The 16,802-nt window shown below is 41.4% G+C and overlaps 1 protein-coding gene across 1 annotated transcript in view; it reads right to left on the bottom strand.

Annotated features, from left to right (window-relative positions):
- Nucleotides 1-1,102: 1,102 nt before the first annotated feature.
- Nucleotides 1,103-16,802, bottom strand: part of LOC142742806 (multidrug and toxin extrusion protein 2-like) — a 104,588-nt gene continuing 88,888 nt past the window's right edge. Inside the window, exons 14-17 of the mRNA XM_075852928.1 lie at nucleotides 16,709-16,802; nucleotides 14,416-14,510; nucleotides 12,252-12,345; nucleotides 1,103-3,349 (exon numbers count right to left, since the gene is read on the bottom strand). The exon at nucleotides 16,709-16,802 is cut by the window's right edge and continues 39 nt beyond it. Of these exons, the coding sequence (XP_075709043.1) occupies nucleotides 3,087-3,349; nucleotides 12,252-12,345; nucleotides 14,416-14,510; nucleotides 16,709-16,802 (546 nt within the window). The 3' untranslated portion in view covers nucleotides 1,103-3,086. The remainder of the gene's footprint in view (nucleotides 3,350-12,251; nucleotides 12,346-14,415; nucleotides 14,511-16,708) is intronic.

Here is a 16,802-nt window from a genome sequence, read left to right as displayed (position 1 = left end):
TTCGCTGCGCAAAATACGCGACAGGTTCAATAACTCTGCGTATTTCACGCATCACGCACCCATTGAAGTCAATGGGTGCGTGAAAACCAGGCAGGTCGCACGGAAGCACTTCCGTGCGAACAGACTGAAACAGCGCACGAGCTGTCAAAAGGATGAATGGAAACAGAAAAGCACCACGTGCTTTTCTGTTTCCAAGCATCCAAACGGAGTGTCTTTGCGAGGAGCGAACCCCGACAACCGAAGCTAACTTCACCGGGTTCGGCCAAACTCGTTTTGGCCGAACCCGGCAAAAAAATTTCCGGTCCGCGACGTCGGGAGACATTCACTGTGCATGGTGCTGAAAGAGTTAAACTGTTTCAGCACCATGGACAGTGACTTGCGATCCCAAAATACATGAACCTGTAAAAAAACCCGAAGTTCTAACTTACCGATTACTCCTGTCTCCGTCCTGCAGTCCGACCTCCCGGGATGACACTTCAGTTCAAGTGACAGCTCCAGCCAATCACAGGCCAAGCACAGGCTGCAGCCAATCACAGGCTGCAGCGGTCACTTGGACTGCCGCGTCATCCAGGGAGGTGGGGCCCGATGTCAAGAGAGGCGCGTCACCAAGGACGCGTCACCAAGGACGCGTCACCAAGGCAACGGCAGGGAAGTTCTCGGTAAGTAGGAACTTTATCTTTTTTTTTTACAGGTTTTTCGCTGTTGTGTTCGGCATTCACTGTCGAGGGTGCTGAAAGATTTAGCTCTTTCAGCACCTTGGACAGTGACGGGCGTCGACAAGCCTCATCTCTATGATGCCGGCTGCGCGAAAATCACGCAGCCGCGCATCAGACACGCATGACACACGCAGCTGTCAAATGGTTTTTGCGCTCGCAAAACGCTGCGTTGTTTGCGCGCGCAAAAACGCAACGTTCGTGTGAATCTGCCCTAAGGGGAAGTTATTTCCATCTATCACAAGTATATGTAGCAGAGGAGTGATATTGAAAATAAATGTTCTTATATTTATTTATTTTTTACAATATAGATTCTTCAGATTTATAGGAGAACAGGACACTCATGAATTCAAAATGGAACACAATTCAAAATAAAGACACGTCTGAGATTTTTAGGTAACAAACAGAACATTTTATTTATTTGAGATAAGGCTGTAAGGCATTCTTTGTCAAGAGTATAAGGGTATGTTCACACGCAGTGAGCAAAAACGTCTGAAAATACGGAGCTGTTTTCAGGCGAAAACAGATCCTGATTTTCAGATGTTTTTTAAACAACTGGCGTTTTTCGCTGCGTTTTTTACGGTCGTTTTTCAATGGAGTCAATGAAAAACGCCTCCAAAAACGTCCCAAGAAGTGTCCTGCACTTCTTTTGATGAGCCGTCATTTTACGCGCCGTATTTTGACAGCGACGCGTAAAATAAAGGCTTGTGGGAACAGAACATCGTAAAACCCATTGCAGGCAATGGGCAGATGTTTGTAGGCGTATTAGGGGCGTTTTTTCAGGCGTAATTTGAGGCGTAAAACGCCCGAATTACGCCTGAAAACACTGCGTGTGAACATACCCTTACAGATAGGGCAAATTTACTATAAATTGGTAGAAATTTGCACCTTAGGTTATACTGTAATTTTAATGTTTAAAATATTATTTGTAAAAAATTTGCAAAATTCAAATGCATTTACATAATTACAATATAAATAGAGCAATAATACATGGACACTTTCTGGGTCTTCATTACTGGCCATTGTTGGTCCCTAAAGCTGCATGTTTTTGCAGATACACGTCATAGTGCCTCCAACAGACCTAGCAACTGTCAGCAAAGTCCACACAGCAAATTAAACTACAGTTACACAAGCTAGTGGAAACAGCTTGCGTAAAGCTCTGTTCACACTTGACACTATGAGGATCATTTTCGAACAGATTCCATCAAATCATGATGGATCTTATGGACTTATAATGGGTTTGCGTGACAGACTGCGCTAGTCCTGCCATCAAAAAATACCAATACTCTTGACGGAAAGAACATAACACACGTGTGAACAGAGCCTTGTAGACAAACACATGAATCAAAACACATTAACATACATTTTTCAATAGCTTGAGATCAGGTTTGATCGATAGGCCTCATTTATCAATACTGTTTAATAGCAAAACTGGCCTTGTTGTCTATAGCAACCAATCATAGCTCAACTTTAGAGCATTAGAGCAGCACTAGGATTAGTTGCTACTGGCAAAAAGGGTAGTTTTTCACTTAGACCGTTTTTACAAATAGAGTGTAAAATATATTGGTAAACGTACTTATGTATAGTGAACATTCCCCTTTACACATTATCTGACATGTCATTGAAACATGTCAAAAGATGTTAGAAGTGGGATTTCAGGAGCCAAGGCTGATTGCTACCCCATGGCTCTTCATAATCGCTCACACTAATTACATCTTACATGTCTCAGTAAGATGTCAGATGATGTATAAGGGTATGTGCACACGACCTATTTTCAGACGTAATTCAGGCGTTTTACGCCTCTAATTACGCCTGAAAAGATGGCTCCATTACGTCTGCAAACATCTGCCCATTGCTTTCAATGGGTTTTACGATGTTCTGTTTGTGTCGCTGTCAAAAGACGGCACGTAAAAATACGCCCGCGTCAAAGAAGTGCATGTCACTTTTTTGGAGGTTTTTGGAGCTGTTTTTCATTGACTCCATTGAAAAACAGCTCCAATTACGTCCGTAATGGACGCCGCGAAAACCGCGAGTACTTGCAAAAACGTCTGAAATTCACTGGCTGTTTTCGCCTGAAAACAGCTCCGTATTTTCAGACGTATTTTGCGTTTGCGTGTGAACCTTTACTTTAAACATAATCCACATCTGTCAGAGACATTAGAAGGATCTTGGTAGGCGTATGCATTTTCATGTATTCGTATCCCATTTGCCGGATAGCTAAACTGGAGTTTCATAAATTAATTATTTCAATGACAACTGTCCATTCTTTATCACAGTGGCAGCACGATGAAAGAGTCCTGTGCATGGACTGCAGTGTAGCCTGTATAGAACGTGGACATTTGTTTAAAAAAAAGATATGGCCACTTGATCACTCTATCCGTTACCCGTAAAAACTTTAATTAAGATCCCAGTCAGCAGCACCATTACAGCTAAGAACAGGACCAGACCCCGTCTGAGAATCAGCTGTTTTGTGGAAAGGACCTTCCTAACTAAATCGGAAGACTCTGATGGATCTTCTTGAAGAACCAGATGCTCTGAATGGTTTTCACTAGTGGGGGCATCTGGCAAGATGACTGCACCTACAGTAGTACCTTGATCCACAGCAGTATATCCAGTGTCAAAAGAATGACTATCCCCTAAAGCAGATTGAAAATGACATGCATGTTAAACACAGGTAAGACGCACCCAACTCAACACTGCATGGAATTACAGAAGAAATAGCTGAACATAAAAAGCATAACAAGGGTTTAAGAAGGATAACTCAACTGTTTCTATTTCTCCATTCATGCGTGACCACTTCTCTACCGGAAATAGGAATCCGTTATCCCTTTCTTGGGATTAGCCCCTAGAGCTTGTGCAGACATATTCACAGTGTCAAATGCTACTCCCTCTGACTCAAAGAAACATTTCAAGTTTACAGAAAGCAGGGCAAAGGTGGAGGAGCCTGACACTATTGGGACACACCTGCACAAAAGCGGAGGTGACGAGAGCCGCGTCAGGCACAACAAAGGCTTCTGACACTTTTAGGTCCCTTCCACACTGCGTTATGGTCTCCATTTTGACGTATATGCCAGAAAAAGAGAGGATGTGACGGATGGCTAACAAAAAGTGGAGTCAGGATTTCAGAGATACTGTAATGATGTAATAATGAGTGTGCGGACAGGGCAGCCATTCAGACTCTGTCGGTATAAGGAGAGCCTATGGGTACATTTGACTATTCACCGGGAGCTTTCTCGACGTATATGTCAAACGTACAGGGAAAACACAATGTGAAATAATCCTTAAAAAGAGGATTCAAAAGAGAGCTATCCTCCAGAAGGCAGAGAACGGTCCTTTGTAGTGCCACTTCTAGGTGGCTACCGTATAAATTAATGTCCGTCCCTTTAAGGACACTTAAAACATGATTCAGCCGAGAGGAGAAGAGCGATTTTGCATACTTCTTCACAAGCAAAATTGCCCTACAGAATCCTAAGGCCTTATTCACATGAGCGTGTTCAATTTGTATCTTCAAATAACGGGCCGTTTTTCATGCATATGAATGTCCGTGTTGTGTCAGTGTGGTTTCAATGTGTCATGTGTTTTTCTTCTTTGTGTTTCTCTTCTGTAAGGACTTTTTTTTCCTTATCATTTCTTTAGCAACTGATGCGTGAATGGGACAGCCCACAATATTATTCACACACCCATAATCTTAAGTGGGCAAGTCAGATCCGCAAAAATGGACCAGGATAGGACATGCAGTGAGTTTCACGCAGCGGACACTCGCTCTGTGAAAAAATACTGATGTATTAACCCCTTCCCCCTGAATGCATTCTGGGCCTTAATGGCCAAGCATTTTTTTTGATTTTTTTTCATCGTCACATTCAAAGTGCTATAACTTTTTTTTATTTTCCCCATCGTCATGACTGTATGTGGACTTTTTGGGCGGGATGAGGTGTATTTTTCAATGGCACCATTTTGGGGTATTTGATTAACTTTTTTATTAAAAAATCAGCAATTTAGTCATTGTTCTATGCATTTTTAATTTACGTCGTTCAACATGAAGCGTAAATATCATGCTACCTATGGGTCGGTACAATTACAACGATACCAAATATGTATCGTTTTTATATGTTTTACTACTTTTTCGGAATAAAAAAATAATTTTATTTTGCATCGTCGCTTTCCAAGAGCCATAACTTTTTTATATTTCCATCGATGTCACCATTTGAGGGCTTGTTTTTTCAGGACCTCATTGCTACCATTTTGGGGTACATGGGACTTCTTGATTAACCTTCCTTATTATTTTTTTTTGGGGGATGGAAAAAAAATCAATTTTGTCATTGTTTTTTGCGTTTCTTTTTTTTTACGGCATTCACCTTGCGGTTTACATTACATGCCAACTTTATTTTTTGGGTCATTACCATTGCGGCAATACCATATATGTGTAGTTTTTTATTTCATTAGGGCGGTGTGGCATCGCTAGCACCGGACAGGGCCACGGTGCTAGTGACAGCCACATTCACTTGTATCTGCAACCTCAGGACGCAGATACAAATGAATACTATAGGCTGCAGGCCATGTTAGCCCTGCAGCCTATAAGGCGCTGGGAAAGCTCCATGCGCAGGCCAGCGTGATGCGTCCCGATCGGAGCTTGTGCAGCGCTCCAAGCATCTGTCGCGGGAACGGGGCAAGGTATGTACAATTACATAGTTACATAGTTAGTACGGCTGAAAAAAGACACATGTCCATCAAGTTCAACCAAGGGAAGGGAAAAGGGAAGGAAAAATTTCTACACATAGGAGCTAATATTTTTTTGTTCTAGGAAATTATCTAACCCTTTTTTAAAGCCATCTACTGTCCCTGCTGTGACCAGCTCCTGCGGTAGGCTATTCCATAAATTCACAGTTCTCACTGTAAAGAAGCCTTGTCGCCTCTGCAGCTTGAACCTTTTTTTCTCCAGACGGAGGGAGTGCCCCCTTGTTTTTTGAGGGGGTTTTACAAGGAACAGGATTTCACCATATTTTTTGTATGTACCATTAATATATTTATATAAGTTAATCATGTCCCCCCTTAGTCGTCTTTTTTCAAGGCTAAATAGGTTTAATTCTTTCAATATTTCCTCATAACTTAAATTCTCCATGCCCCTAATTAGCTTCGTTGCTCTTCTTTGTCTTTTTTCCAACTCCAGGGCATCCTTTCTATGAACTGGAGCCCAGAACTGGACTGCATATTCTAGATGAGGCCTCACTAATGCTTTGTAAAGTGGTAATATTACATCCCTGTCCCGCGAGTCCATGCCTCTTTTAATACACGACAATATCCTGCTGGCCTTTGAAGCAGCGGATTGACACTGCATGCTGTTATTGAGTTTATGATTTACAAGTACACCCAGATCCTTCTCAACAAGTGAATCCGCCAGTGTAGCTCCCCCTAGGACATATGATGCATGCAGGTTGTTGGTACCCAGATGCATAACTTTACATTTATCTACATTAAACTTCATCTGCCAAGTGGACGCCCAAACACTTAGTTTGTTTAAATCTGCCTGTAATTCATGAACATCTTCCATAGTCTGAACTATATTACATAGCTTGGTGTCATCTGCAAAAATAGAAATAGTGCTATTAATCCCATCCTCTATATCATTAATAAATAAGTTGAATAATAGTGGTCCCAGCACTGAACCCTGGGGTACACCACTTATAACCGGGGACCATTCAGAGTAGGAATCATTGACCACAACTCTCTGGATACGGTCCTTGAGCCAATTCTCAATCCAATTACAAACTATATTTTCTAAACCTATAGTCCTTAATTTACCCATTAGGCGTCTATGGGGGACAGTGTCAAATGCCTTTGCAAAGTCCAAAAACACTAAATCCACAGCGGCCCCTCTGTCTAGACTTCTGCTCACCTCTTCATAAAAACAGATTAGGTTAGTTTGACAACTTCTGTCCTTAGTAAAACCGTGCTGGCTGTCACTTATAATGCCATTTATTGTCACATAATCCTGTATATAGTCCCTCAATAGCCCCTCAAACATTTTCCCCACGATGGATGTTAAGCTTACTGGTCTATAATTACCTGGGGAAGACCTAGAGCCCTTTTTGAAAATAGGCACCACATTTGCCCTGCGCCAGTCCCTTGGCACTATACCAGTCACTAGAGATTCTCTGAATATTATGAAAAGGGGGACAGAAATAACTGAACTAAGCTCTTTAAGAATTCTAGGGTGTAACCCATCTGGTCCCGGGGCCTTGTGCACATTTATTTTATTTAATTTAGCTTGGACCATATCTACATTCATCCAATTCAGTATATCAACTGATATATTAACAGCACTGGCACCGGCTACACCAGCTGCTCCTTCTTCAGTTGTATATACAGAGCTAAAGAACCCATTTAGTAACTCTGCCTTCTCTTGATCCCCTGTGATCAACTCCCCATTACCATTATCTAGGGGTCCTACATGTTCAGACCTGGGCTTTTTTGCATTTATATGCTTGAAGAATTTTTTAGGATTTGTTTTACTATCCTTGGCCACCTGCCTTTCATTTTGTATTTTTGCTAATTTTATTACATTTTTACAGATTTTATTAAGCTCTTTATATTTTACAAAGGCTACAGCTGTACCCTCAGATTTGTATTTTTTAAATGCCCTTTTTTTGTCATGTATTGCCCCTTTCACAGAAGGTGTAAGCCATGTGGGGTTTAATTTGAGTCGTTTATGCTTGTTACCTATAGGAATACATTTTGCACTATAATAACTCAAAGTAGATTTGAAAATCTCCCATTTATCATTTGTTCCATTATTTGACATTAGTTCTTCCCAGTCTATATCCTGAATTGCCGCCCTCATCCTGGGGAAATTGGCTTTCTTAAAATTAAATGTTTTTGCCCTCCCAGCCTGCGTTTGTTTTTTACAGTATAGGTAAAATGTAACTATATTATGATCACAGTTACCGAGGTTTTCACGAACATTGACATTCCCAACAAGATCTGCATTATTAGAAATGACCAGATCCAACAGATATTTTATGTTTATTTTTTTCGGGGGGGTGGTGTGTGTTACACTATATACAAGGGGGAGGAGCTCCGTGTTGCACTATATACAAGGGGGGGGGGCTGTGTGGCACTATATACAAGAGGGGGGGCTGTGTGTGGCGCCATCTGCAGGTGGCTGCGTGTGTGGCGCCATCTACAAGGGCCTGCGTGTGTGGCGCCATCTACAAGGGGCTGTGTGTGGCGCCATCTACAGGAGGCGCAAATGGGGCGTTATTACTATGGGGGCACAAAGGGGGCACGGTTACTTTTATTTTGTCGATCACTGAGAGATCATTATTACCATCTGGGGCACTATCGATTACGAGATTGTTTAGAGGATGAGGTATAGGCGTGGAGGGTGCTGGAAAAGCGAGAAACCAACATGTCTGTGTGCCAAATTCTGCAGAGACGAGTGGTTGCTGGAATAAGTCGTCACAGTGGTCTGGGACGGATGCAGGAAAAAAAGGGAAATTGAACTACTCTAATCAGAGAAGACATCACCTGTGAGTCACTAAATATAAATGTGCTGTAATCACTTATATCGTCTGCAGAGCTCTTTTCTATGACTGGCATCTTCCACTATATGGTGGTAATATTGGTCTTTGTATAACGGTTTTTATTCAGTAATAGTGTGGGGGTATTATTCAGTCACTATGTGGTTTGGTGTGGTGGTATTATTCAGTAACAGTATGGAGGTATTATTCAGTCACTGTGGTTATGGTGTGGCGGTATTATTCAGTAGTAGTAAGGGTGGGTGTATTATTCAGTCACTGTGGTTTTGGTGTGGAGGTATCATTCAGTAACCATAAGGGGGTATTATTCAGTAACTATGTGGCGGTATTATTTGGACCTTATATTGTGTTATTACTGGTCTTCTAATAGGGAGTTGTGTTCAGTAACAGTATGCAGGTAAATATTTCATCTGGTATAGTGGTATTATGTAATAACTGTATATGAATATAGATATTTTTGTTGTGTGAGAGGGGGGACATATGCTTTGGGGCTTGTAACACTCCTGGACGCGCTAGAAATCAGTGATGCAGTTCTCTTCACACCGTCTTCTGAATTGACTGCATTATTGATACAGTAAGGGCCTGTTCACATCTGCGTCGGGGAACGGTTGATGGGTTCCGTCAGACCTTTCCGTTGGTGGAACCCATCAACGGAAAGGCAAATGGAAACCCTAGCTTCCGTTTGCATTATCATTGATTTCAATGGTAATGTTTCCATTGTAAATGGCTTCCGTTTGTCTCTGTTCCGTAAGGTTTCAGTTTTTTTTTGGGCAGAATCAATAGTGCAGTCGACTCAGACTTTCTATTGAGACCATAACAAAGAGAGGTGTTAACATTTTTTATTTGATGTGTTGACGGCTATGTGCACCTTTTAAAAACTACTTTTTGAGGTACAGCCGCTTTGTATCCTGTTTGCAGAGCAGCTGTATCTAGAACTGAAACCTGTATCCGTCAGGTCCGCAGGACTGACTGGTTCAGTGATAGCGGGTCCTGCATGTCTAGCAGGATTCAAACTGTTATTGATCACATCTAAGTTAATATAGAATATTAATAGGATTGTTTGTTTTAAAGTTTTAATAAAAGTTCAAAGAAAAGCGATGTTTAGGCGTCTCGCAAAGGAAAAGGGGGTTGGGGGAGTTGCATTGCGTGTAAGGAAGAAGTAGGGGTCCATGTTGTGTCAACAGCCCAGGGCCCATGGTATACTTAATCCGTCACTGCTTTTACTAAATAAAACCACTTTTTATGAAAAAAAAATATATGGTTTTATTTTTTTTCTGTGTACCTTTATTAATAATTTTTATTTCACATGAATTTTTTTTTCAATCCCACTAGGGACTTCACTGTGCAATCTTTTGATCGCTTATATAATACTTTGGTATACTCAGTATACCAAAGCATCATTGCCGGTCAGTATAAAATTGACAGGCAATTAGGACGGCACGGACTAATAGGCATACAGCCAGGGCAGGCCCGGGGGCCTTTGTTAGGCCCCCAGCTGCCATGGCAACACGTTGGCCCGCGATCGCATTTGCAGGCCGCCGATGTGTGACAGAAGGAGCTCCCTCACTCTGTAAACTGCTCAGATGCATCGGTCGCTAATGACTGCGGCATCTGAAGGGTTAAATGGTCGCAAATTGAAGGAAAATTTCATCGCTACTATTGGAGCAGGAGACCAACTGTCATCAGACAGCCGAGCAACCACTCCAGCCTGCACGGGACACCTGTGCAGGACTTTGATTAGGCCAGCTGTGAAAAGATGGTGGCCTAGAATAAGGCTCCTTAATGACCGCTGTGAAAAGGCTTATCGGCGGTCATTAAGGGGTTAATAGCCCAATTGAATTGGTCAGTGTCCTGTTAGTTATTTAAATGGACAGCACAAGGACACATGTGAAACACATTCGTGTGAATAAGGCCTAACTAGTAGGATCTCCGCAAGTACCTTTAACCCCTTCCCACTGCAGCCATTTTTCGGATTTTCACTTTAGTTTTTTCAGCCCTACATTCCAAAAGCGATAACTTTTTTATTTTTCCGTTGATTAAGCCATATGAGGGCTTGTTTTTTGCGGGATGAGTTGTACATTTTCACGGCACCATTTATTGTACCATATAATGTAGTGGGAAACTGGAAAAAATTTCTTTGTGGTGTAGAATGGGGAAAAAAATAGCAATTCCTCCATTTTGAGGGGGTTTCGTTCTTACGGCATTCACTGTGCAGTAAAAATTACATGTTAACTTTATTCTGAGTCAATACCCTTACAGTGATACTACATCTATATTGTTTTTTTTATGATTTAATACTTTTACAAGGAAAAAATGAATTATTAAAAATAAAATTTGTGTTTTGTCGCCATATTCTGAGAGCCATAACTTTTTTCCCCGTTGATTGAGTGGTATAAAGGCTTATTTTTGGAAGGGTGAGCTGTAGTTTCTATTGCTACCATTTAGGGGTACATTAGACTTTTTATTGGATTTTTTTGTAGCAGATGAAGTGACCAAAAAACAGTGATTCTGGCGTTTTAATATATTTTTTTTTACGGCATTATAATAATAATAATAATAATTTTACATTGTAATACTTCAGACTTTTACGGATGTGGCTAAACCAGTGATATTCATTTTTCTTTTTCTTTCTACATTGTGCTTGGGAAAAAAAAATAATAATAATTCAGTGTTTTTTGAACTTTTAATATTTTTTTATATGTAAATATTAATAAATAAAATTTTGTTTAACTGTATTAACCTTTTTTTTTACTAATCCCCCTAAGGGACTTAAAGCAGCGATCGTTGGATCATTTGCATGATATACTGCAATACTAATGTATTGCACTATAATGTATTGCAGGGCTTCACAGGAGTACAAAGACAGCAGACCTGGGGGCCTTCATTAGGGCCTCAGGCAGCTATGTCAACCATCTGCACCCTGTGATCGTGTCGTGGGGGCTGATACAATGTTACAGGGATCTGCCCCCGTTTTTAACCACTTAGATGCCGCTATCGCTTTTGACCACGGCATCTAAGGGGTTAAACGAGCGGGATTCTGCCGACAAGCTTGTTCTATGGAGTGAGATCAGCTCGTGAACCCGCCCCATACTCCCCCACCCGACGTGCGCCATATATTTACAGTGGATGTCGGGAAGGATTTAAAGCAGCTTTTACTAATGGGAGATAGGGAAGCCTCTAACACTCCTAACAAAACCGAAGTTTGATAGCTTATCCACAGACTGCTCAGAGACTATTTTATCATGCATAATCCGTATGTCAATGATGAAGAGTACTAACACCACTCGAATTCCCCCTCTCCCCTTGGTGCCTCTGTCTTTTCCCTCTTCCTCAGGCTTCGCTCACATCTGCGTCAGGGCTCCATTCTGGCGTTCCGTCAGAGCTTCCCATCAGAACGGGACCCTGACTGAAACAAACTGAGGTTTCCATAGGTTTCCGTTTGCATCACTATTGATTTCAATGGTGACTGATCCGGTGCACATGGTTCCTGTTTGTCTCCGTTGTGCAAGAGTTCCGTACGGTATTGCTTCTGTCAAAACGGGGGAATCCCTTGCACAACGGAGTCAAACGGAAACCATGTGCACCAGATCCGACACCATTGAAATCAATGGTGATGCAAACAGAAACCTATGGAAACCTTCGTTTGTTTCAGTCTACGTTGTCACAGATGGAATGCCAGAAAGGAGCACTGATGCAGATGTGAATGAAGCCTTATCCCATTTCTTTTTTCTACGTGAAGCTTTATGTACAATGTTGTAGTGTAGCATGTAATGTATAGTGTATGGCTCTTGCCTGTATTTTTTTGTTATGCTCTTGTGCTATAAACTGATGTGTTGTCCAGACTGCACTACATCCCAATTCACTGTATTTATATTATTTACGACAGATTGTAAATTAAGCTATTTTAAATCAAAAAAATAAAAACAGTAAAAAAATTTATTGCAATATACAGTACTACAGTATGCAAACTAAAATATTATCACAATGAAAGCCATAAACTTGCCGTTTGTAACCATGCCAAATCCCGTGCTAGAAGTCTCAACTTGTGAGATGCTGGATTCTTTGTCTTCTTTCTTAATTCCAGCTCGGATCTGTGCCTAAAAAACAAATACTATGATAATGCGGCTTTCCTCACTATGGAAATTTGCAGGCTCACAAATTAGGGGTCAGTTGACACAGAATTTTTTTAGCACTGATTTTGATGCGGAAACCGCATCGGAATCCGCTCCAAAAAAAGGCTGAAATCGCCCCCCATTGACTTCAAATGGGTGGTAGAGGCGGTTTTTCAGTGGGAGGCATTAAAAACCAACGGCGCTCGTTCCTGAGCATTTTTTTCCCCACAGTCCTTGCATTAACTTCAATGGCCACGGGCAAAAACTATCGCGGAGAAATATGTGAAGGCAGTTCAAAATCTGGCTCAAAATTCTGAGGAATTCGGAGGCAGATTTTTACTGCCTGCAAAAATGCCTAAATGCGACAGAGCTTTTGCACAGTTTTGCCTCAATATGATGTTCCATGGGGTCTCTGCGTGCTACCAAGCTTGCGGACAGGCTGAGAGAAGAAGCACGTGTATATCTTGTATAAGAGAAAAAATGCAAAATTTTACAAAAAAAATGCATATTAAAATCCACAACATTGTAGCAGTCGATTGTCATTTATTATATCTTTTGGACTATAAGTCCAAATGCACACGATGCATATTACGTGCGGATTTGCTGTGCGGATTTTCGTGCGGCAAATACGCAGCGTAATATAAATACGCAGCGTAATACAGTTCCAGCAAAGTAAATGAGATTTCAAGAAATCTCATCTACACGATGCATTTTTTTTCTGCACGTAAATTGATCTGTGGTGCGTATTTTAAAGTCCGCTCATGACAATTTATCTTGCGTTTTCACCTGCGAATTGTATCTGAATAGTTAAAAAAAAAACGCAGCATAAAAACACACCTATTCCTGCAACAAAATGTAAAAAACGCAACTAAAAACGCATCAAAAAACACACTATTTGGTGCACATTTTACCTGCGTAAACCTGCACTTTTTAAAAAGAAAAAAACTTGTAAAGAGGTGTGTACATCTTAAAGCCCAATGCTAAGGCGGTGCCAGACCCCTGACCATTATCTTAATATTTAGGCAGATGATGAATCCCTTGCCCGATCATAGGTGGAACTGTGTGGCTGCTCAATCATAGCTGCAGATTCATCTCTGTCCCTGTCTGGAATAGCTTGATCAGTACAGGACAGGAACCTTCCATTACCCCAGACCACAAGACCAGCAAGCATGAACCATTCCACTAACCTAGATCATTAGGGAAACAGACATTAACTCCTCCATTACTTTAGGCCACCAGGGAAGTAGACAATATCTCCTCCACTACACTACACTCCATCATAGGTAGTAACAGAAACCTATTACTATACAAATATAGTAAGATTGCGTTGTCATATTTGTATGGTAATCAGGAGATCTAAGTTGCACAGCATGTTGTTTAAATGTCAGGTAAATTGTAATCAATAAATTAATAGAAAGATCTATCTACAATTATGCATACTCATTGGGACGAATTTACTTGGCATCCGGCCAAAATATTTATGAAGCTCCACAAATGTGTCAGGGAAAGTGAGCGAGCTTCAGAATTACTGAGGATTTCAGACTTCTTTGTAACTAGAAAAGTAAAGGGAAACAACGGCAGGTGAAAACTCACGTTGTTTTCCCATTACAATAGATTCATCGCAGTTCGTGCCCCTTTTAAAAAAAATTGGATGAATGCTGGGGGAGAGGCCGGTGCACCATTTATACAGTACGCCAGTAATAAGTAATCTCCACCATTGTGTTTACTTTACACCATAAGGCTGGATTCACACGAGCATGTTCGGTTCGTCGGTTCGTAATGGACGGAACGTATTTCGGCCGCAAGTCCCGGACCGAACACAGTGCAGGGAGCCGGACTCCTAGCGCAGCGAGGCAGGGACTCCTAGCATCGTACATAACTATGATGCTAGGAGCCCGGCTCCCTGAACAGTGTTCGGTCCGGGACTTGCGGTCGAAATACGTTCCGTCCATTACGGACCGAACATGCTCGTGTGAATCCAGCCTTACATGACAAAAATCTAGGGGCAATCACAAACCAGAGGACAATCACAATGGTATATGGAATCATAATTACCTCTTGACATGCTTTGTCCCAGTTCATGCGCAAAACGTACACCACGAAAAATGAGGCTTGTAAAAAGACCGGCAATATCATTCCAGACCACAGCCCTGCAAAAAAAGAAAAAAAACAAAAAAACAGTTTAACCCATTAGTGACCTATTTTGGCGTTAAAGAGCAAGCATTATTTTTAGTTTAATCATCGTCAAATTCCAAGGGCCATAACTTTTTTTTTTTGGCTACGTACATTTATGAGGGCTTGTTTTTTGGGGGATGAGTTGTCATTTTTAATGGTACCATTCTGGGGTACATATAACTTATTGATTAACTTTTATTAACACTTTCTTGGGGGAATGGAAAAAAAACAGAAATTTCACCAATTTTCGAGAATGGATGTTTCGGTACGCCAAACCACATCGTCAATCAGTGGCCAGAGAGCAGTAAGAGCAAAAGAATGTAGGATGGGGTAAGGGTGCCCCATTCTAGAGATAGGTGTGGGACGCGCTACCTGACATTGATGGCATATCCTGTGGAAATGCCATAAATGTCCAAGATGGGAAAACTCCTTTACTTATTTATTTAGTCCCATATGGGTCTTAACTGTTAGGAAGCATCTGTGACATTAAGGTTGCCATGACTGCTGATCTAGCTTCTAGGCTGTTCTGTTTACTTCCTGACCTATCCCACTTCTCTGTCTTCCTCCTGTTAGGTCTAGGGTGGGGTATTTATACCTGGACTCCCCCCTCTTTCTTTGCTTGTGAATTTTCTCCTTATTTAGGTATTGTGATCAAGCCCTTCCTTACCCTGTGCCCTAGATTTCTGGACTTCTTGAAACTAACCTTGGCTTGCCTCTGGATTATCCCCTAGAGCTCTGATTTGGATGTTCTGCTCCTGGCTGGTTCTGACCTCTGCTATATGAGTTATCCACTTACTTGATGATTTGGACTCTGTTCACCCTCTGGCTCTCTGGTTACCTGTTCAGCTATAGCCTGCATTATCAAACACTGAACTCTGATAGAACAACCTGGGTTCTGTGCAGCAAAAACCATCCCGCCTTGCAGTGGGCTCTATCGAATACCTCAGAGTAGCCTTAGATTCCGTCAATCAAAGTTGTGACGGATTTGTGGTTGCGGTTTTGTTTGCACGCTTACTCCCGACAGTCTGCAGCAGCCTTTATGGAGTTGCGCAACCAGTCATTCCATAACATTAACAATTCGATTGTTTAATCAATGATATAACGCTTAGCTATACTCAGTATATCAAAGCATTGCTGCATGTAAGTTTTATACACTGGAACGGCCTAATAGGGATACAGCCATGGCATGCCCAGAACGGTCAGTCAGCTGATGGGTGACAGAGGGTGCCACCTACCTCTGTCAGACCACTTTGATACCACGGTCCCTATTGAATGAAGTATCTAAGGGGTTAAATGACTGGGATGTGAGTTATCTTTGATCCTGGCGGTAGCAGCAGGAGCCTGGCTGTCCGTCAAAGCCTGGCACCCGTAGTGATCGTGCGGGCACAGCTCCTGTGCCTGGTCGATCAGAATGACACATGTACTGTATTCTGCAACAACTATCCCCGGCAAATGATGTACATTGCTACACCCTAATACAAGAAGTATGCTTTAGCAAATAAGTAACTTTATTAATTGATATTAAAAAAATAAAATAAGTAATATAACTTTTTTATCCTGATGGATCTGTAAAAAATTGGCTGTATTTATGATTTATTGGTTTCCTGTTGATTGTGTAGTGAAAACATATTCCACTGCACCAGAATTTGAAAAACCAATACAGACAGGACCTGATGCTTCTGTTGTGTGGAATAAAGTACCAACACGCCAAGGTTAAGGAGATAATCAGCTGTATATACTTTGCCTTTAGGGCCTGTTCACATCAGCGTTGCCCTTTCGTTGAGGGGTTTCCGTCTGAGGTTTCTGTCGGGTTAACCCCTCTACGGAAAGGCAGACTAAAACCTTTGCTTCCGTTTCCCTCACCATTGATCTCACTTGTGACGGAAGTGCAATGCTGATGTGAACACAGCCTAAGTCATGTCTGCTTTTGTATTTAAAAACCAAAACATACCAGACATACATAAATAAATCAAAATAAGATGTCCTGGCAGTTGTGTTCCTCTACTGGCCCCATGCATCAATTATAGGTCAAGGTTGAATATATATTATCACTGTTTATTATCATAGTATTTCTCTGCCCTTTTCACACACTCTACTGCTCATTTTACTCTACAAAACAATTAATTTAACCCTGAAAAATATTTCCTTAGCAAATCACTTGTGCATTGCTTACCTATTACCCCAAGTTTCAATGCAAACATCAGTGAAATTCCTATGGGCAAACCCACAAGGTAAAATCCAACAGCATTCGTAATTGCACCAATCTT

Source organism: Rhinoderma darwinii, chromosome 2 (genome assembly GCF_050947455.1).
Source record: "Rhinoderma darwinii isolate aRhiDar2 chromosome 2, aRhiDar2.hap1, whole genome shotgun sequence".
Classification (NCBI taxonomy): Eukaryota; Metazoa; Chordata; class Amphibia; order Anura; family Rhinodermatidae; genus Rhinoderma; species Rhinoderma darwinii.
Note: the sequence above shows the minus strand (reverse complement) of the source record. Positions and strands in the feature narration are given on the sequence as shown.